The sequence below is a fragment of the Orycteropus afer genome, unplaced genomic scaffold, assembly GCF_000298275.1.
Source record: "Orycteropus afer afer isolate SDZICR_OR568_19922 unplaced genomic scaffold, OryAfe1.0 scaffold00053, whole genome shotgun sequence".
Lineage (NCBI taxonomy): Eukaryota > Metazoa > Chordata > Mammalia > Tubulidentata > Orycteropodidae > Orycteropus > Orycteropus afer.
The window spans coordinates 5,076,542-5,099,648 of NW_006921640.1; the positions used below are offsets into that span (position 1 = coordinate 5,076,542).

General features: G+C 39.1%; 1 protein-coding gene across 1 annotated transcript in view; it reads left to right on the plus strand.

Moving 5' to 3' along the window:
- The window catches only part of KIF13B (kinesin family member 13B), a 351,480-nt gene that overhangs the window by 118,983 nt on the left and 209,390 nt on the right, over positions 1–23,107 (plus strand). Inside the window, exons 8-11 of the mRNA XM_007938771.1 lie at positions 860–994; positions 8,050–8,162; positions 9,306–9,417; positions 18,901–19,113. Of these exons, the coding sequence (XP_007936962.1) occupies positions 860–994; positions 8,050–8,162; positions 9,306–9,417; positions 18,901–19,113 (573 nt within the window). The remainder of the gene's footprint in view (positions 1–859; positions 995–8,049; positions 8,163–9,305; positions 9,418–18,900; positions 19,114–23,107) is intronic.

A 23,107-nucleotide genomic window follows, 5' to 3' on the forward strand; every position in this document is an offset into this window, starting at 1 on the left:
GCTGTTTAATTTGTGACAATTCTTTTAAAAATTAAAAAATTCTAGTAGCATCATTTAATAAATCACTTAAACATCTTTGTGTTAAAAAGCTGTGTATTGCTGTTAGGACAGTTTAATTTTGAGATAATATGTACATATTTGCTGGACATACCTATTCATCAATTATAAGGTGCCTTTTTTTTTTTAAATTTCTTATGATCTCTCCAGTTGTGATGTGCCTTATGCTTGCGCTGGCCTTTGGTTAGTGCTTTTTATTTTCAAACTTCACTGTTCTGCTTTGTGTGAATTCTTTAGGCTTTGTGTATTAGGGGGTGGGGGGTAGGATGAGACACTGTGATGTCATGTACATTGAATTAAGAATCAAAGAATGTGGATCTGGTGATATTCGTCTTGTTATCTGTATAACTCTGGATCATTTACTTTACCTCACCTCGCCTCTTTGTTCTGACTTTTAAAATGGACATGAATTTTATTGTCTTGACTATCTCATGTGTTAAATTCATTTATTCCTTGTTCAGTGATTCCTTCATTTAGTAAACAGTCATTGAGTATTTCTATGCCTTAAGTAGGTTCTAGAATATAAAAAATGAATGAGATGGTCTATTCCCTCAAGATATTATATTATAAAGGTGCTATAAAACAACATGGTAAGTGAAGTGATACATGTTGACGATTCATAGTAGTTCAGAGCAGTACTATTGTACATTGTGGGGCTTAGTGTTCTTTGAGAAACAAAATGTAAACTGCAAATGTAGTTGGCTAAGCAGTGAAAATTTTAATCGTTTTTCGTATCATAGCAAATTCTTAATATTTATTAGAGAAGTAATGAAATGTGTGTTTATGAATTGTTTCTATTTAGGATATTGAATCTTTGATGTCTGAGGGTAACAAATCTCGTACAGTTGCTGCAACCAACATGAATGAAGAGAGTAGCCGATCCCATGCAGTCTTCAAAATCACCCTCACACATACTTTGTATGATGTGAAGTCTGGGGTAAGTGTTCAAATGCATGACCTTATTTTAATTTTTAAGGTCACGGTTTATCTTATTTTCTTCAGGTGTTAGAGGAATTAAAGTTCTAGCTAGACGTGTGCGTACTAATTAGGACTCAGGACAGAAAGTGGTTTTAATACAGGGAATTGGGTGATTAGAGAGGTGTTGAGAACACCAGAGGAAGAGTGGGTTCTTGATTGAATCTCTGGAAATAACTCTCAGAACAACACATATCTGACCTATCAGGGATTCTGCTGCCAGAGGCTTTCCCTGGAACTGTGAGTTCAGAACACACTCCATAGCTTATCCTGGAAGCAGGAATGAAGAAGTTGCTGCTGCCAGTGCAGCTGCCTTTTAGCATCATAGAAGCTTGTGGTAGTTAAGTTTGTGTGTCAAGTTGGCTAGGCCTTGGGTTTGAGTGGCTGGGCAGCTGGATGTAATGTTCCCCATGATGAGACTGGTAATCAACTCCATGGTGGAATCTACCATGAGCAACTGAGTAGGTGCTTCTTGTATATAAGGTGAAGCCTTGGGGAACAGTCTCTAGCTTATGGCCTACTTGAACCCTGCATGTAGCCGTGTCGTTCTTCAGTAGCCTGCCATGCTCTGCCAACCTGGGAACTTTCAATGGACTTGAATTAATGGCCTGCCGTGTGGTTTGGTAACATCGGAACTGTTTTCACTTGTCAGCCTTGGGCTTGTCAGTCTCAGCAGCTTTTTGAGTGAAGAAAAGCCTCTAGCTTCACTGGGCCTGAAGCGGGAGGCAGAGCTGAAGCCCAAGATTGAAGGGCTTTCACCCATCCCTAGAACCTGGCACTTTGAACCTAGACTTAAAGCCTCCAAATTGTAAGAGAATAAACTCCTGTTTATTCAAGCAATCCCATTTGTGGTATATTCTTGTCAGAGCAGTACTAGGTAACCAAAACAGAATATGGTACTGAGAGAGTGGGGTGCTGCTCTGACAGATACCTGAAATGTGGAAACAAGGGTGGAGTGCATCCTTGACCCAAGACACTGGCAGAGAGACCCCGGCATGTGGCATGAGAGATGGCAACAGCAGAGTCAAGAGACTGGCAGAGAGACACTGGCAGAGAGACCAGCATGAGAGATGGCAGTAGCAGAGACCAGACACCAGCATTAAATAGGAACAGGCTTACCAGCCCGTGGAGGAGAAAGCCAGGTGCCACTGAATAGACAGTTTCCTGGTGGAGTGGGTTGCCTTTGGGCATTAATTAGTAGAAGAGACTGGCATGAAATGGAGTAGCAGGTTGGCCGGCTCACCAAGCAAGAAAGCTGAGTGCTTTTTGGGCAGAAAGATTTCCGGCAGAGTGGGTTGCCTTTGGCATTAATCAGCAGAAGCGATTAAGGAAATGGGAAGTAGAGCTGCCTCAGACTCAAATGGTAGGACCATGGCCTCTGGGGATGGAACCACTATAGCCCTCAGGTTTCAATGAGTTAGACCTTCACCAGCTTGGTTCTGGAGTGTGGAGCTGCTCGTTTTGTGGGCCAGTGGGATGGAGCCATAGCAGCTGTCCAAGAGGGAGGGGGCAGGACTGCCATGCCCAAGAGGGAGAGGAATGGGGCCCGCCAGGCCAAGGGGGTGAGGTCGCCACTCAGGGACTAGGGGTCTACAGCCACGCAGTGAAAAAGATCTGTACAGATGCCACCCATTGAAGATCTGTACAAGTGCCAAGTTGACAAGGGGTGGAATTGTAGTAGTTAAGTTTGTGTGTCAAGTTGGCTAGGAATATACCACATCCCATTTGTGGTATATTCTTGTCAGAGTAGTACTAGGTAACCAAGACAAAGCTGGAGGATGTATGCTGGAACACTCCTGTAGAAAAAACCGTCATTTTTTTATGATCCAGCTTGCCAGCAGAAAAAGTAATCAAGAGGTAGGGAGATGGCTTCTGCTTTCCAAATCTTAAACAAATGATCTGATTGACCCTAAGTCATATTATGAGACTTGGTTATAAGAAAGTCTGAGAAAAGTAGATTTTAGCCCTCCAACCTTTTCAGCTAAAAGATGGTACAGATGATATTTCTACCTACATATTGGGATGTTCTGTGAGAATATCCATATGTGTAATAGAGCTTATGGGTCAAAGTTATGCTAACTTCTTAGCCATACCAAAATGTCCTGAGGGAGTGAGTCACTGGGTCCATGGGCTGGGGACCAGGGTTGCAGGGTACATCAAGATCAATTGGCACACATCCTACAGAAAAACACTGTTTTACATCCTACTTTGATAAGTAGCGACAGGGGTGGTAAAAGCTTGGAAGTGGCCATCTAAAATGCAACAATTGGTCTCTCTGTATCCGGAGCAAGCAAGAATGAAGAAAACTAAAGAGACATGGAAATAGTTAGACCAAGGGACTAGTGGACCATGAGAACCACAGCCTACATAACCTGAGACCAGAAGAGGTAGATGGTGCCTGGCTACCACTGTCAACCACTCAGAAAGGGTCAAAATATGAGAGCTTGTATAACGGGGGAGAAAAATGTGGAACAAAATTCAAAATTATAAAAAAGAGAAGGTTTACTGGTCTGACAGAGACTGGTTAAACCCCTGAGACTAGGGCCCCTAGTTTACCCTTTGACCTGTAATTGAGCTTACTTCCTCCAGGCTTCCAGCCAAGCAGTAGACAGGCATTTAAGGTGCACATTTACACCAGGTAGGTACACTCCTTAGAGCAATCAACCATGTGGGTTGGGGGGGGGATCATAAGGGCAGTATTTGCCTAGGGAGATAGCTCAGAGGGCAGGAATGCATGGGAAAAAAGGACACAGGGAAAAGGTAACCAGATGGAGGGAGTGGGAAGATAGCTGTTACATTATAGGGTGTGGTATAGTAAATTACTTTGTGTGGCTTTTCTACGCATAAGTCTTTGTAAACTCCAAGGTGGGATTTGCTATGAGCAACTGAGGAGCTCCTGATTGCTGAAGGTGTCCACCTGGAGTATTTCTGTTGGGAGTGGCACAAAACAATGTTCTGGGAGGTGCCCACTCTCTCTCAGGTGCTTAGAGTTCTGATGCTATAATTGGCTAGTTTGACCACCCTGCGGGCTCAAAAGGAGACATCCTGGAGGCAGAACTCTCTCTGACTGCTGGTTGAAGAAGATGTGCTGCTGAAAGAGACACGGGCTCCTGAGACATGCGTTGCTGGCAAAGAGACGCAAGAGACAAGCATTGCTGAGTGAGACACCGAGGGACCAGCACTGCTGGGAAAGAGACTGTGAGAGACTCTTGGCTGAGGGACGGTGGGCTGGGAGAGAGACTGAGCGTTCTTCCTGAACTTGAGTTGTAGCCTGGTGCTTCCCTAATAAACCCTGTAATCTGTGAGTTTTGTGTGGCCACTGCAGTGAATTATCGAACCCAGGAGAGAGGTGGTGGGTGCTTTGGGAGGAACGGTTGGTGAAAGGGCTGGAGGGAGGCAGCATGTTTGGCCTTGCAGTAATAGGCCTTGGGTTACTGCTGTCTTCCTCTTGTGAGATTAGAGGAGGTCAGAACATGTAGCCTCCTTGCCGTTTTTCCATAGGGATTACAGTCAATATCATGAAACAAAATATGTGTGAATTGTAGTATGGAAGATGAATTTGCTCTGTTAACTTTCACCCAAATCACAATTACAGAAAAAGAAAAGAAGGTACAGAAGCTGAGCAAGTTGATGATTCACAGTTTCTACTACAACTCCAGTTCAGCCTTCACAAAGCATTCCTCAGCCCCTGTTCATCCACACACCTCTGCCTGTCTGCTCAATCAAGCTGGGTTCTTTGTTCTTCCAGTATCAGTTCTCCCTCACACTGACCAGGGCCCATTACTTGCCTGACAAATCCTGCAGTGCCATCCTCTAAACTAAGATGGCTAATTGTAAGCTTATATTAATGCTGTTTGGAGATGGATTTGAAATGTTAAGTTCTAAACAGCTAAGTGTTAGTAGGACTAAACCACAATGGGAAAATTATACTATAAAATTGCTAGATTTATAGAATAATCTTAGAAGTAATTTGGTTTTGAATCTTGTGAAGAGTATACAAAGCTAGAGATGTGAATGCTTCTGCCATCTTGGAAACTTTTCTGCGGACTCATCCATTTGTGTTTTCCCTTTTTATGTTAACTTTTGCATGTTTTATTATTATGCCTTCTCCTCAATGAATCAGTTTCAAAGAACCAAAGGCTAAAAAATAATCCTCTGGCAAAAGTGCTGTATTTTAGCATAAGATTTTCATTTGCTGAAAGTGTATTTTTTCTTTTTTTACCATCACAGCAAGATTACTATAACAAAATGTTCTTTGTTTCCTGTTTCCTTTTCAGCATAAAACAGAAACATACTGAGGATTTATTTATTTATTTTTAAACCAAAAGTACTTTTGATTCTGGAGGCTGAATATCCTTTTGTTAACAACATGTTTACGTCATGTATTTTAAAGGAAAGATCTGTCTATAGATTTTGACATTGGTGTCTTACATTTCTTGTATTGCTGCTGAAGTATAAAATATCTGTTACATGTATGTTTATGTGTGTGTGCCTATGTGTATGATACAACTGTTGAATTGCACTGAATTTTGTTTGCAGCTTCCTTTCTTAAAAATATGTGGTATTATGTTGACACAGATTTACAGCTCATACTTTTATTGATAAAGAAGAAATTTTATCTATAAAAAGGATATATCTATATATATCTGATCCAGAAAAACAATGTAAATCTAATACCTGAAATTGTGAAATAAATTATTATATACGAATAATATAAAAAACTTCAGAAAGTGTTTTTGATTTATTGAAGAATTCTTCTATTGTCTAAAAGATTAATTTTTTTTACATTAATAAGAATTTAAAGTATTTTGCCTCAGGTAAACATTCATGAAATTTTTAAAAGCATAGTTACAAATTGATAAAATCTATCTTAAAGAAAAGACCAAAATGGATGTCAGTAGAGACTCTGAAACTTGCCCTTGAGCTAAGAGTAGCTAAAGCAAATGGAAGAAATGACAAGATAAAAGAGCTGAACCAAAGATTTCAAAGAGCAGCTCAAGCAGACAAAGCCAATTACTATAATGGAATGTGCAAAGACCTGGAGTTAGAAAACCAAAAGGGAAGAATACTTCTCAAGCTAAAAGAACTGAGGAAAAAATTTAAGCCTCGCGATGCAATATTGAAAGATTCTATGGGAAAAATATTGAATGATGCAGGAAGCATCGAAAGAAGATGGAAGGAATACACAGAGTCACTGTACCAAAAAGAATTGGTCGATCTCCATCCATTTCAGGAGGTGGCATATGTTCAAGAACCAATGGTGTCGAGGGAAGAGGTCAAGGCTGCACTGAGGGAATTGGAGAGGAACAAGGCTCCAGGAATTGACAGAATACCCATTGAGATGTCTCAACATATGGGTGCCCCTCTGGAGGCACTCACTTGGTTATGCCAATAGATTTGGAGGACAGCTACCTGGACAACTCACTGGAAGAGATCCATATTTGTACTCATTCCAAAGAAAGGTGATCCCACAGAATGTAGAAATTATCAAACAGTATCATTAATATCACATGCAAATAAAATCTTGCTGAAGATAATTAAAAAATGTTTGCAGTAGTATATTGACAGAGAACTTCCAGAGGTACAGGCTGGATTCAGAAGAGGATGTGGGATGGGAGGTGTCTTTGCTGATGTCAGATGGATCTTGGCTCAAAGTAAAGAATACCAGAAAGATGTTTACTTGTTTTTTATTGACTGTGCAAAAGCATTTGATTGTGTGGATCATAACAAATTGTGGGTAACACTGAGAAGAAGAGAAATTCCAGAATACTTAATTGTACTCATGAGGAACCTGTACATAGACCAGGGGGCTGTTGTTCAAACAGAAAAGGGAACACTGCATGGTTTAAAATCAAGAAGGGAGTGCATCGCGGTTATATCCTTTCACCATACTTATTCAATCTGTATGCTGAGCAAGTAATCCGAGAAGCTGGACTATATGAAGAGGAACGTGGCATCAGGATTGGAGGAAGGATCGTTAACAACCTGTGATACACTGATGACACAACTTTGCTGAAAGCAAGTGCTTGACTTAAAGCACTTACTGATGAAGATTGAAGAATACAATCTGCAGTATGGTTTACATCTCAATATAAAGAAAACAAAAATCCTCACAACTGGACCTATAAGCAGCATTTTGATAAATGGAGAAAAGATTGAAATTGTCAAAGACTTCACATTGCTTTGTTCTACAATCGACGCCAATGGAATCAGCAGTCAGGACATCAGATGACATATAGCCCTGGACAAATCTGCTACAAAGGACCTCTTTCAAGTGCTGAAGAGCAAAGATGTTTCCTTGAGGACTAAGGTGCGCCTGACACAAGCCATGGTATTTTCAGTTGCCTCATATGCATGTGAGAGCTGGACAATGAATAAGGAGGACCAAAGAAGAGTTGATGCTTTTGAGTTGTGGTGCTGGTGAAGAATGCTGAAAGTACCATGCTTAAAGAACTAATCTGGAGGAAGTGCAGCCAGAATGTTCCTTGGAGGTGAGAATGGCCAGACTTCGTCTCACATACTTTGGTCATGTTGTCAGAAGGGACCATTCCCTGGAGAAGAATGTCATGCTTGGTAAGGCGAAGGGTCGACGAAAGAGGGGAAGGCCCTCAACGAGGTGGATTGACATGGTGGTGGCGGCGATGGGCTCAAGTGTAGCAGGAATCATGGAGCTGGCTCAGGACTGAGCGGTGTTTCGTTCTGCTGTGGATAGGGTCACTATGAGTTGGTGTTGACTAGATGGCACCTAGCAACAACAACAACAACAAAATATCCCATTTGCAGGGGGCGCTGCTTTTTTGAGACTAACTTTTCCTCTTCTAGATTAGTAGAGTCCTATATAATTTTATATGTATCTATTACTAGATTTTATAAATTTTTATAACAGTACAAAATAATTTAGAAATAATGTAAATAACTCTTTAATAAAAGATTGAGATAATAAACTCATTCAGTAAAGACAGTATCACTTTCTATATCCTTTAACTATTTATTAATGTTTATCAATTTGCTTTCTAGACATCTGGAGAGAAAGTGGGCAAACTGAGCTTGGTTGATTTAGCTGGCAGTGAAAGAGCAACCAAAACTGGAGCTGCAGGTGACAGGCTGAAGGAAGGGAGCAACATTAACAAGTAGGTTTTTCAGAAGCTCACTTTTATTTACTGGTTTAATAGCCAAATAAGGGACTTTCTGTGGTTTTAAAAATTATAATATGATTCTGGGAAAATAAAGGTTATAATGAATAAATAATTTAGGAATGTTTTCTAGTATTTTTTGGGGGGTCTGAGTCTATTTTGTTTCGTTGAGGTGTCTGATGGGGCTGTCCACCACAGGTTCAGTAAATTAAAAATTTTTCAACAGCCACAGTTTTGAGATTTGGGGCCAGATATTTCTTTGTCTGGTGAGGGGTTGGGAAATATGAAGCTAGGTGGTGGTGTCCTGTGCAATGTAGGATGTTTAGGTTTAGAAAAATTCCAGCCTCTAGTCACTAGATGCCAGTAGCAGCCAGAGCCCCACCCCCCATTGTGACACCGGAGCAGTCACCCTCCAGTTGAGAACCGCTAGTGTAAGCTATAAAAAGTAAGATCATCGTTGGTCAGTCAGAGCCTAGCTAGTCTTGGCTGGTGTGTCACTGAACAAACAACATACTTACTTCCTACATTGGGCTTTGCCTTTTTGTAACTGCTTAACTATACTAAGAAACTAGGGCTTTATGAAGTAATATTTTATTTACCAATTCCTTCATAAGGTTAGATTTTCTCCCTCAGGCTCAATTGTTATTAGCTCTTTGGACAGAAATGTTTTCTATCTTCATGGCTCTCAGAAGGACACATATCAAGTCATCAGGAACTAATTGGAAGTCATAGGTTATCATCTTCTAAATCTTTGCTACTATTGAATGGAAATCTATACATATTGAAGCAGCACAAAGCAAAAAAAAAGCATATATTCATATATACTTTTTTTTGGTACTGTTCTAATTCATTGTATTATGCTCGTGACTTCCTTTATTAAAAATACGTTGTATTTGTATAGTTATCTTGACCTAAACATTTACAGTTCACATTTTTATCTACAAAAATAAAAAAAAAAATACTGAGCTAAGCAATTTTATTACTTAGAGTTGATGTGTTTTTAAACAGCATTAAAATGCTGACAACAGTGATGTTCACATGCAGGTACAGAGACAACCTTGATGGTCAGTCTTTTTGCTGAAATGTGATACTTGATATATTCAGTTTCTTACAATTATTATGGTTTGTTGTATCATGCAGGTCTCTCACAACCCTCGGTCTCGTTATCTCAGCCCTTGCAGATCAGGGTGCTGGCAAAAACAAGAATAAATTTGTTCCATATCGTGACTCTGTTCTCACTTGGCTGCTCAAAGTAAGTCCCCGCCCTGGCATATTTTTAATGATTGGTAAGAAGAAAGAATAAAAAGTAGACTGTCATTTCCTTCATCAGTGTCCAGATTTATAATATATAATCACAATTTTTATGGATTGAACATAGGTTTCTTCTTAGTGATTAACATCTTGAATTCACCAGAATCTTCAAGTAAAGGGGTTCTTGGGCACTGTGGTGGTTATGTTTGTGTGTTAACTTGGCTGGGCCTGCTTGAGTGGCTGGGCAGCTGCTAGTAGTTATTCACCATGATGCGACTGGCAATCAACTCCATGGTGGGATCTACCACAAGCAGCTGAGTAGCTGCCTTTGGGTATATAGTCTGCTTCCTATATATAAGCTGTAGCTTTGGGAATGGTCTTGAGCTTATGGTACGCTTGGACCCTGCATGTAGCTGTGTCGTTGTTCAGCAGCCTGCCATGCTCTGCCGACTTGGGACATACAATGGACTTAGTTAATGGCCTGCCATATGGTTTGGTAACATCAGGACTATGCCTTTTTACTTGTCAACCTTGGGTTTCTCAGCCTCAGCAGCCAGCAGCTGTCTGAGTGAAGAAACCCCTCTAGCTCCAGTGGGCTGGGAGCAGGAGGCAGAGCTGGGCCCCACGGTTGAGGGGCTTTCACCCAGTCCCTAGAACTTGAACTAAACTGAAACTTTGAACTTGGAGTGAAAGCCTCCGAACTGTAAGAGAATAAACTCCTGTTTGTTAAGGCCATTCCATTTGTGGTATATTTCCTGTCAGAGCGGCACTAGGTAACCAAAACAGACTTTGGTACCAAGAGAGTAGGGTGCTGCTCTGACAGATATGTAAAATGTGGAAACAGGAGTAGAGTGCGTCCTTGATGGGAGACTCTGGCAGAGAGACCCCGGAATACGGCATGACACATGGCAAGAGCAGAGCAAGAGACTGGCATGAAAGACAGCAGGAGCAGAGCCCAGAGACTGGCATGAGAGATGGCAGGAACAGAGCCAAGAGAACCGGCATGAGACAGCAACAGCCTTACCAGCCCACGGAGGAGAAAGCTTGATGCCTTTGGTTAGGCGGCTTCCTGGTGGATTAGGTTGCCTTCAGGCATTAATTGGTAGAAGAGACTGGCTTGAAATGGAGTAGCAGGTTGGCCGGCCCACAGAGCAAAAAAGCTTAATGTCCTTTGGGGCAAGAAGATTCCTGGTGGAATGGGTTGCCCTTGGGCATTAATCTTCAGAAGTGGAGAAACCAAGGAAATGGAAACAGAGCTGCCTCAGCCTTAAGGGTAGGGACCATGGCCTTTGGGGGTGGAACCACCATAGCCCCCTAAATTTCAAAGAGTTAGACCTTCACCACCTTGGTTCTGGAGTGTGGAGCTGCTAGTTCCTGTGAGCCAGTGGGATGGGGCCATAGCTGCTGCCCAAGAGTGAGAGGGCGGAACCTGCTAGGCCAAAGGGATGAGGTCACCACTCAGGAACTAGGGAACTGGAGCCACCCAGTGAGAGATCTGTACAGATGCCAAGTTGACAAGGGGTGGAATTGTGGTGGTTATGTTTGTGTGTCAACTTGGCTGGGCCTGGTTGAGTGGCTGAGCAGCTGGTGGTAGTTATTTCCCATGATGAGACTGGCAATCCACTCCATGGTGGGATCTACCACAGGCAGCTGAGTAGCTGCCTTTGGGTATGTGGTCTGCTTCCCATATATAAGCAGCAGCTTTGGGAATGGTCTGTAGCTTAGGGCACGCTTGGACCCTGCATGTAGCCATGTTGTTGTTCAGTAGCCTGCCATGCTCTGCTGACCTTGGGACTTACAATGGACTTAAGTTAATGGCCTGCCATGTGGTTTGGTAACATCGGGATGGTGCCTTTTTACTTGTCAACCTTGGGTTTCTCAGCCTCAGCAGCCAGCAGCTGTCTGAGTGAAGAAAAGCCTCTAGCTTCATTGGGCTGGAAGCAGGAGGCAGAGCTGGACCCCAAGGTTGAGGGGCTTTTACCCAGAGCCTGGCTCTTTGAACTTGGACTGAAAGCCTCTGAACTGTAAGAGAATAAACTCCTGTTTGTTAAGGCCATCCCATTTGTGGTGTATTCCTGTCAGAGCAGCACTAGGTAACCAGGATAGGCACTGAATTAAAAAATTGCCTGTGAATATTTTGGGGAATAGAAAAAAGGATCAAGTGCTAATGTGATAGCTGAGTGAGTCATAGAAAAGGAATTTCCACTGTCTTGCAAAACTAAGCTGGACTTCTCTATTCTTTTCACAGAATCCTTTAGTTTGACATTTTGGACTTTGTTTTTCTATTCAACTTCAAGGTTACTCATGATAATTTTAGTTTCAGTTTGCTTTCACCTTAAAGGTGTTGCTTAAAGATAGAGAGTTGAGCTCACAGTCATTTATTGATTAATTTGTTCAATATGAGTGAGAGAAATGAAAATGAGAAAGAAAAAAGCTGTATGAAGAGCTATATGAAGTACTGTGACAATGGGTCACCATGAGTTGGAAGAGACTGGACAGCAGCTAACAACAACAGCAACATCATGAAGTGCTGCTTTGAGGAGAATGTACAGAAACCTAAGACACTGATAACCTCTGATAGCTCAATATCTAGTAAGGGAGATAAGATGTGTACATAAACCATGGTATAACATGAGTTAGCTATAGATGCCACAGAAGAGGTAGTAATGACCTGTAATAGGAGTTTGTTGAAAAAAACTTGGAATATTTCCAAGTTCCCTCTAGTCTTCCAGGTCTCCTTTCATCTTGATAGAGGTGGTAAGGGGAACTGGATATTAGACTGGGAAGGAAAGGATAAACGGATATAAGATATAAGTTGTAGTAACAATTGAACTCTTTCTAAAGGTATTAGCATTGAACCAAATATTTTACCTAATACTCTTTTTTTTCTATTTTTTAAAGTAGAGAAATACTTTATGTTTCCTGTCTATTTTATAAGGTCATTTAGTCTTGTAATGGTTTACTTCTTACTGAAAAATTTTGAACTCTTGTGCTAGAAACTGAGACTATAAAGATGACTTAAACGTAGGCCCCCAATTAGCTTAGTAGAGGATATGCCTTTTGACTTACTCCATGGCATTTTTAGAGAACAGTGTCTGTAGAGGGAAATAAAGCTTTTTCCTTAGTTTATATACCATCTCAAAGGGTTACTAGTCTTCACTGTGCTTTTATAACTCTTCACACTGTCTGAACATGCTTTGTTATGTGAAAACATTCTTTAAATAAATGTCAGCAACTTTTCACAGTAGAAAATCAGGTAGGTTACTTTCTTTGGCCAAAATGCAATGAAATTAAAAATTTAAAACAAAACAAAAACAGATTTTGATAATTAAAAACCACTTGTAAATAATGGAATTAAAGGGATATTAAAAATCATTTTACTACCATGGAAATAATTGTACTAGTTTTCATATATCAGTAATTAACCTCAAAAACTCACTTGTTTAATTTCCTGAAAAAGTCCTTTTAGAGTTTTTATTTCTGCCTCAGATTTTCTACAGAAAGATTTCTTATCATACATGATTATGGCCTTTGATGTACCTGATTTAGAACATAGAATATTCATTGTCCTTGTTATCCCAGTGCTGTTGCTTCAGTTCTTTTAAACTAACAGTGGGAGATAAGTTTTGCTAACTAAATTGACATAGTTAAATTGGACTAGGTCTTTACTGAGTAGTCATCCTATAGACTGCAGCCAGCAGAAACCTGTTTCAGGGGAATCAGGTACTATGTTAAAATACTTTATTAACTTATCTCATTTAATTCCTAGAAGAAAAGTAGTGATGTTCCCATTTTATAGATGAGGCAGTGGGTGCAGAGCTAGTAAATGGCAGAATCAAGATTAGAATTTTGGGCTGATGTCACTGCCCATCTTTCTTTGCCTAGGCTATGCTGTTGTTATCAAAGGTTAGTTTTCATTAGAAGGAGAAACACTTACATTTTACCAAACTTTGATAGCAAATAATTAAACAAAAATGTTAATAATACTTGAAGAATAAACTGAAAAATTTTTTAAAAGCTCATTTTGTCTTCTCTTTGGTAAAATTATATCTATGTCTTCTGTATGTTAATTTTCAGGTTAAATGGATGATCAAGTGTAGGATTTTTGTCACTTTTCCTTAAGAACTTACATGACTTTCTTTACATCATGTTGACTTTTGCAGCAAGATCACAAAATAGGGAGATTTTATGCAAAACATATTCTAAGACGTATAAAGTTTTTTGAAAGTCTTCTCTGAATCCATTGATGGAAAAAATTGTTCTCCTTTGAAGTAGCTTTAATATCCTTGTTGCTTTTTCCTTCTCTGTTCTTAGTCTTTCACTACCTGATCCTTGTTCATCTTTGGTGTAATTATAGTATTCTCCAATATAACTTTCATTAAACTCATGAAATTATTCAACTTCTATAAAATTTACCATTTCTTTTGTGGTTGTTTTGCATTGCATTTGGATCTTATTTGTGTTGTTCTTTTGTTGTTTATCGGGTTAAGTGGTCTACCTCTTTTGCCTGTGATCAGTAGAGAGCCATTTTATATAAGGATGACTTTTGCTTCTCTATGTAACCTTCTAAATGTGGGCTTCTTAAACTCAAGTAACTCTTGGTAATGATGCTCAGAAAATGGATGTCTTTTGAATTCATCTACTTTTTTCTATTCTTACTGCCACTTCCCAATGAAGGCCAACCTTATCTCTCTCCTGGTTGACTGAAATAGCATCTCCCTCCAGCTTTCCTAGTCCAATCCATTCTCCACAGTTAGATTATAATATAATTATAAATTAATGCTCTTAAACTTAAATCCCTTCAATATCTCTATCCATAGGCCCTTAGGATAAAGTCCACATTGTTTAGTGACCCTGTAACATTGGCTGTTAATGTGACCTTTAATATGATCCTTGTTTGCTTCTCATTATTCATCTTTTGCTTCTCAATATTATACATTCTGGCTAAATGATTAGTACTGTCTTCCTTCTAGGACTTTCGTCTTATTCTATTTGGAACATTCTTTCCCCTTTCTTCAATCTCTTCTTCCTCCCTCACCCCACCCCTTTTCCTGGGTAATGATTATTCATCATTAGATCTTAAATGTCACTTTCCCTGGGACTCTTCCCTGACCTTCCATGAATGGGCTCTCTGCCTTTCTTGTGTTTTCACAGACCTTACTGTATTTGTCTTTATTGTAGGGATATTTTCTTATCATATAGTATTGTAATTTCCTATTGGCTCTCCAACATCCCCCCCAAAAAGCAAAACAAAACAAAAAAACCAAACTCACTGCCATCGAGTCTATTCCGACTCATAGTGACCCCTTTGGGTTTTCGAGGTGGTAAATCTTTATGGAAATAGATTGCCCAGTCTTCTTCCTGTGGGTTGGCTGGTGGGTTTGAACCACCAACTTTCTGGTTAGCAGTCAAATGCCTTAGGCACTATGCCACCAGAGCTCCTTACTAGATGATAAACTCCATGAAGAGTTGAATGTATGTGTGAGTAATTTCAGCTCTTCTTTGAACTAGCATTATGACCTTTAGTGAGTCTGTTTTCTTGTGTCTCAGTTTCTTATCTGTAAAATGAAATACTTTGATTAGATGAAAGAGGTGTTTCAGCTTTAAAAAATTCTGACTTCGAAAATTATATTTCTTTCCTATGTCCATTTAATTTGCAGATGTTACATTTGAAACAAAACATATCTAATTTGCCTAATTAAGTGAACAGTAAACAAGAAGCTTTGTACTTTCTCCTCGAATGAGTGCCAGTTCTTTTGTTGTGATTTCCTTTTTGCTAGTGGCATGAGGCCATTTTTGAATATAAGCTTGTTGTTGCTTTATGAACAAGGGCTTTTAAAATATCAAGTATTTGTTGTTTGCCAGGTTTCCTTTTCTCAGCATAAAAAGAAGCACAACATGCACACATTTCTCCTCTGGTGGTGGTTGTTATAAATCCTCTTTTACCCAATAACATTTGCTGTTAATGTGGGCTAACAGAATGCTGCAGTTCTTTGAAGGGCAGCACTCCCCCATGCTACCATTAGTGAATAGAATTGCAATCTGAGTTGATTTAATTCCTACAATCTTTATAAATAACATTTGAATTTCATCAATGTGCGTGGGACTCTTCTTGACATTTTTCTGAATGTTGCCAAGGCAAGGGTACCAACAATGTGAGATCAGTGTCTGGAAGTAAAGAGTGAAATGAGCAGTTATAAAGGCTTCACAAAAAATTGTTTCTGCTTGCTAAAGCCCAAATTAGTTATATTTCTTTCCTTTTGATGCTTTAAAGTGTATTTTTTTTCAAAGATATAATTATGTTATCATGTAGTCCTGGTGGTGCAATAATTAAGCACTTGGCTGCTAACCATAAGGTCGGTGGTTTGAACCTACCACCAGCTCCACAGGAGAAAAGACCTGGTGATCTGCTGCTATAAAGATTATAACCTAGAAAACCCTCATAAAGCAGTTCTACTCTGCCATTCAGGGGTTGCTGTGAGTTGGAATTGACACAATGACCTACAAAGTTTTCTGTAGAAAGCCAAGTTTTCAGTAATGATTAAACAAATGTATCGTCTCTGATGATATGGACCGGTTAGCAATACCTCAAACCAAAACCAAACTCACTGCCATCGAGTCGATTTTAACTCATAGCAACTCCCATTGGGTTTCCAAGGCTATAAATCTTTATGGAAGCATACTACTCAATCTTTCTTTCACGGAGCAGCTGGTAGGTTTGAACTACTAACCTTTTGATTAACAGCCAAATGCCTTAACCACCACCAGAGCTCCTGTTAGTAGTACCTAGGGAATTATTTTGCTTTTTGGAACCTAGGACAAAATAATTTAGAAAAGTGTCATCTCACCTAACTTATAACTCAGGCCTAAGCTTTCTCTGTGTTACCATGTATGCTGTTATAGAGAAGTGGAAATAATGTTGGACTTGAAAGCAGAACACAGCAGAATAAAATATTGTTCAACTTACTAGTTTTGGATCTTTAGGCAGGACTTTTAATGTCATCTGCCAGAGCAAAACTGTTTCCTCATTGGTAAAGTGTAAAATGGAGATACTAATAATTCAAAAAGGCTGAGTGAAGACTAAATGAGGCATATGTGCAACAGTTGTATAAATCACAGATTGCTCTAGCAAATTTTAGATATATTCTGAAAAGGAAGAATTTTATAGAGGTTAATGCTCCCCAAAGGTAGAATGTATTTTCTTGTGATCTCATGAATTTCCCATTATTGGCCTGTTTGAGTATTGGAGGGGATAGATAGCCATTACGTTTCTCTTTAATGTTGAAAATCTATACCTAATTCAGTGATTTTCTGTTACTAAAAGAAGATACTGAATTTATTCTTTTCCAAGATCTTCTCAGCCTAGAACAGTGTGTTAGTGTATTAGCAGTTATCTATTACTGTGTAACGGATTATTCCAACACTTAACAGCTGGATACAACAATCTCACGGTTTTCTGTGGGATGTGGCTTAATTGAGTGGCTTAATGGAGTCTTACCCATGGCTCTAATCACTGTCAGCTGGGGCTGTTGTCATCTCAAGCCTTGACTGGAGATCTGTTCCCTCACTCAAGTGGTTGTTGGCAGAGTACAAAAGATTTACTTCCAAGCAGACTCTCATGGGTCTCTTCATAGAGACACTTCACCACATGGCATTTGGTTTCCTCCAGAGTGAGAGCAAACTTCCAAGACATAAGCCAGCATCTTTTTATTATCTAATCTAAGAAGTTAACGTACCATTCCTTCTGCTGTTTTTGGTTAGTTGGAGGTGAATCAATCAGGAAAGTCCTGGCTATACTGAAGGGTAGGGGATGATAAAAGGATATGAATACCAGCAAGTATGGGTCACTGGGCCCATCTTAGATGCTTGCTAGCACAGATGGATTGTGTACAGTGTTTTCTTGTGGTGATGTGCAGTGAGGGTAGATGATTTCCCAAGGCTTCTATGAATCTACTTTTATAGCTCTGAGTTATATCTAATTGTTTTTAATATTTTCAAATGAAAGTATTTTTTTCCCTTTCAATTTTTTTGCAATTCTGTTCCAAAGGCCATTTCAGTGCACCTGTTTTACTGTAATGAAGATAAGGAGTACCTTTTTTCAATACCCTTGTCTAAACTTTAGCAGTGATTGTTTAGAAGAGGAAACCTGTTTCAGTTTTTGAAGTACTATCAGAAGGAATAAAATGTACAGGTAATCTGCAAATCATGATGGGGCTCCATTCCAATGACTCTGTCTTAATTTGGTTCTGATGTAAGTTGAATATCTCATTTTTTAAAATAATTACTGCCTTTTGTTACCAGTATATTTATAAATCCAATCTTTATTTGTCTTTGAGAGTTTGAAACATTACATACAAATGCACAGATATATTTTAATACATACGTTAAAAAGTACACAATCATGAAAATTTACTCCGACCGTGAAGAAGAGTTGGACCACATTGGTGTTTTGTCGGTTGTGGTACTAACTCCACTTGTGGAAGATTCTGGATTATCTGGATTATCCCTGGAATGATGTTGGTATTTCTAGTAAGAAAACTAGTGAGAGCTGTCTGTATAATCCTTTACTTTTTCCTTGCATATATTTTGTGGTAAGATCTCATGGCTTCTTGAATCTGCTTATTGATGTTAGCAAAGCAATCAGCATTTGGGCCCATGTTTCTGGGAACTGAAGCTCCTGATTTAGTGTAGAAGCCTAAATCTAAATGGCAGTGTTTTGAACAGTAAATCATAAAATTGAACATCAGTGAGTGAACATCTGAGAATGATAACACCAGCAAATTACATACTGCAACACTGTATGTAGTATATATTACAAAAGATAAGATTAATGGGGGATGGGGCGCGGTGGTAAGTACAGTTTGTCGTAACTCTAATTCATCGTAAGCCAGGGACTACCTGTATCTTCAGTATATCTTTTGTTTTTTAAGACTATAATTGAACCTTCGGTTTTAAAAATTTATAAGACCCTTCGTACTTTTTAACACCAGCACCTTTTGTGCTTTTGATTTCACAGAGACTCTTAAGTAAAGAATGTTGTGGAGGAGATTATCAGTAATCACTTCTCAATCAGATATTAAATAATAATATGTTCAGTTTGTCTAAAAAAGAATTTGTAGGCACTTAAGATAATCATCCTTTTTTATTCTGAATAGTCTGCTGGCTTATGGTATCATATTGCCTATTAAAAGAGGATAGATTGACTTAGAATTAATTTTATTAAACTGAAATAAATGTAGGCTTAATTTTATTTCCCTGTCCTTTCTCAAAACCTCAAAGCTCCCTTTTTGAGAAAAGTAGCTTGGCATAGAAGAAGCAGCATAGGACTGGGAGTCAGTGTACCTCCCCATTTTAGTCCTATCTTTGTCATTAAATGTGAATTTGAATTTGGGAAGCTGTTTCACGATTTCTGACTTCAATTCTCTCATATGAGGTTTTCTTCCAACTTTAAAATGCTACTTAGTGTTTTTTTTTTCTCCTATAGGACAGTCTTGGGGGTAACAGCAAGACAGCTATGGTAGCAACTGTGAGTCCTGCAGCTGATAACTATGATGAAACACTTTCAACTCTGCGATATGCTGATCGAGCCAAGAACATTGTTAACCATGCTGTGGTGAATGAGGATCCTAATGCACGCATTATCCGGGATCTTCGGGAAGAAGTAGAAAAACTCCGAGAACAGCTAACCAAAGCAGAGGTAAAAGACACAGCTGAGCAATGAATTATGATTCTGGGAAAATCTAGTAAAGCCTCCTTAGCCTCAAGTGATAATGAATACTCCACTTAGACTTAACGAATTTTCCACAGTAAGAGAAATTTGAGATGAGTAATAAATAAAGAAGCTAGATGAGTTGTCATATTTGAAATTTAGGGAGTTTTTAAAGGTGTTAAAAGATCGACTAGAAGGAAGGAATAAAGGAATGGAGAGAATGTTTTTGTCCACAGTACAGGCAACAGGCGAGAGAGAAGAGGTTTAATAAAATAAGGGAGGGGATGAGAGAGAAACTTGAAAGAAAGTGTATATAATTAAATTTTAGTGCAGAAAATAATGAAGAGCGCACATGGCATAACTGGAACAGGAATCAAGCAGATTTTTGTTTTATTTCTGATTTGTTAATCTGTAGAAGTCAGAAAGGACAGCTTAAGGACACCTTATAGACTTTATTATTTCAACTTTTTCATGTTGTATGTTAGTTATCCTTTAGAAAAAAAATTACAGTAGAAGTGCCTGTGTATTTACTGGTATCAACTAAATTATCAGCTCTATTCTGTATATTCTATAATGTATGGTGTTTATGTTGTGTTACTGAATTTGAATATATACACAGTTCTAACCTACAACCAAGGGCTTATCCTCTTACTAAAAGAGGAATAAAATACTGGATTCAAGATTCTTGCTTTAATTAGCATTTCTACTCCTACAGTTACCCAGAACTATGGGACTCATTTCTGAGACTGGGACCGTAGTCTTTTCTTTCTCATAATCTTTTTTCTGGTATTAAGTTATCCTCAATACATGGTCAAGAGAACTACAGACAAGACAATCAAGCCAGTTAACTTGATCATATTATCAAAGAGAATTTATGTATGTATAGATCATTCAGATGTCACTTTGAGATCTAAAGTACGCCTGGCCCAAGCCATGGTCTTTTCAGTCACCTCATGTGCACGTGAAAGCTGGACAGTGAATACAGAAGACCAATGAAGAACTGAGGCCTTTGCATTATGGTGTTGGTGAAGAATATTGATATACCATGGGATGCCAGAAGAACGAATAGGTCTCTCTTGGAAGAAGTACATCCAGAATGCTCCTTAGAAGTAAGGATGGTGAGACTCCATCTCACACACTTTGGACATGTTATCAGGAGGGACTATTCCTCGGAGAAGGACATCATGCTTATCAACATGTGCCAACAGTGGCAGCAACAATAGGCTCAACCATAGCAACGCTTGTGAGGATAACCCAGGATTGGGTAGTCTTTCATTCTGTTGCCCATAGGATCACTGTAGTTTGGAACTGACTTGATGGGAACTAACAAAAACAGCAACATAGATCTCTTACTCACTCAACAGATAAAGCACTTTCTATGTGCCAGACAACTGCCTATATACAATTGAGTAATTACAAGGCTTAGCCTCAAGCAGTTGCAGTTTAAAATAAATGTCTTCCATAAAACAAAAAAAACCCCAAAAGTTCATTATAGAAATATTCAACCATATATAAAAGTAGAGAAAAAGATGTTATGAACATTGGTGAAGACTCATTACTTAAGCTTCATCATTTGTTCATTTAGTGAATTCTTGTTTCTTCTATACCTTTCTACTCCAATTGCATAGAACCTCTCACCCCCTACCCACAACTTATTTTTAAGCAAATATCAGACATCTTAAGATGTCTTATTCTGAATATCACTTTTCCTTGTCGCCCAAATGTAGTCTACAGCCATATCTTTTTCTCTTTGGTTATCTGTTGTTATTGTTATGTTATGTGCCGACTCATAGACCCCTCCTTAGGTTTCCCAGGCAGTATCACTATGGAAGTAGATTGCCCCATCTTCCTTCTGAGGAGTGGCTGGTGAGTTTGAACTGCCAGCCTTCTGGTTAGCAGTCAAGTGCCTTAGGCACTATGCTACTAGAGTTCCCTTGGTTATCTGAGATGTCTGTATTTCCATAGCGTGATTGATAAGGGCACAGGCTTTGAATCAGAGTTGTTGTTCTTATTAGTTGTTGTCAGGTTGGCTCTGACTCCTGGCTGTTATGTACACCGAATGAAATATTGCCTGATCCTGTGTCATCTTCATAATCAGGTCCCAGATTTATATTCCAGCTCTACTTCTTAATGTGGGTTTCTTATCTCCTGAAACTTCATTTGAGAATAATAATTGTATTTTTCTAATAGATTCAGAAATAAATGAGGTAATGTGTACCTAAACCACCAAACCTGTTATTGTCAAGGTGATTCCAACACATAATGACATTATAGGAAAGAATATGGAACTACTCCATAGGATTTCTGAGACTGTAAATGTTTACAGAAGTAAGACTGCTGCATGTTTCTCCTGAGGAGTGACTGGAGGATCCAAGCCACCAACATTTAGGTTAGCAGCCTAGTGCTTAATCACGATTCCACCAAGCCTCCTTAAATCATCAAATGCTTGATTAACATTATGTTTTAGGTGTTTTAATTATTTTTCTTTTGTCTCGCTGAGGGCAAGAGAAAGCACTGCATGTTTAAGGCCAATAATTTTTTCATCCATATGACTGACATTCTTGTTCCTTTTTGAACCCTTTTTATTATTACATTTCTTTGTTTGCTCTGAAGTAACTTTTAATACTTAGATAAAAAGGTTTTTTTTTTTTTTTTAAATCACATTGGTCTTTACTTGAATCTAACTTAGTTTATATAATTTCAAAGGCTAGAAATAAGTATGTTTATCTTTCCAGAGTTTTTCCTATTTTTATAACAAAGTAGGGTCAATGTATATATTTGTGCCCATTCCAAAGAAAGGTGATCCCACAGAATGTAGAAATTATAGAACAATATCATTAATATCACATGCAAGTAAGATATTACTGAAGATAATTCAGAAACGTTTGCAGCAGTATATTGATAGAGAACTTCCAGAGGTTCAAGCCAGATTCAGAAGAGGACATGGAACAAGGGATATCATAGCTGTTGTCAGATGGATCTTGGCTCAAGGCAAAGAATACCAGAAAGATGTTTACTTGTGTTTTATTGACTATGCAAAGGCATTTGATTGTGTGGATCATGACAAATTATGGACAACATTGAGAAGAATGGGAATCCCCGAGCACTTGATTGTACTCATGAGGAATCTGTACCTTGACCAGGAGGCTGTCGTTCGAACAGAACAAGGGGACACTACATGGTTTAAAATCAAGAAGGAAGTGTGTTAGGGTTGTATTCTGCCTCCACACTTATTCAATGTATATGCTGAGCAAAAAATCCGAGAAGCTGGACTATATGAAGAAAAACGTGGTATCAGGATTGGAGGAAGAATCATTAACAACCTGAGATATGCAGATTTGCTTGCTGAAAGTGAGGATGACTTGAGGCACCTACTGATGAAGGTTGAAGAATACAGTCTGCAGTATGGATCACATCTCAACATAAAGAAAACAAAAATCCTCACAACTGGACCAATGAGCAGCATCACAATAAATGGAGAGAAGATTGAGGTTGTCAAAGAATTCACGTTGCTTGGTTCTACAATCGATGCCAACGGAAACAGCAGTCAGGACATTAGATGACGTGTAGCATCGGGAAAGTCAACTGCAAAGGAACTGTTTCAAGTGCTGAGGAGCAAGGATATCTCCTTGAGGACTAAGGTGCGCCTGACACAAGCCATGATATTTCCAGTCACCTGATATGCATGTGAGAGCTGGACAATGAATAAGGAAGACCGAAGAAGAGTTGATGCTTTTGAGTTGTGTTGGCGGAGAATGCTGAAAGTACCATGGACTGCTAAAAGAACTAACAGATCTGTCCTGGAGGAAGTGCAGCCAGAATGTTCCTTGGAAGCAAGAATGGCCAGACTTTGTCTCACCTATTTTGGTCATGTTGTCAGAAGGGACCATTCCCTGGAGAAGGATGTCATGCTTGGTAGGGTGGAGGGTCGACGAAAGAGGGGGAGGCCTTCAAGGAGATGGATTGATACAGTGGCTGCGAT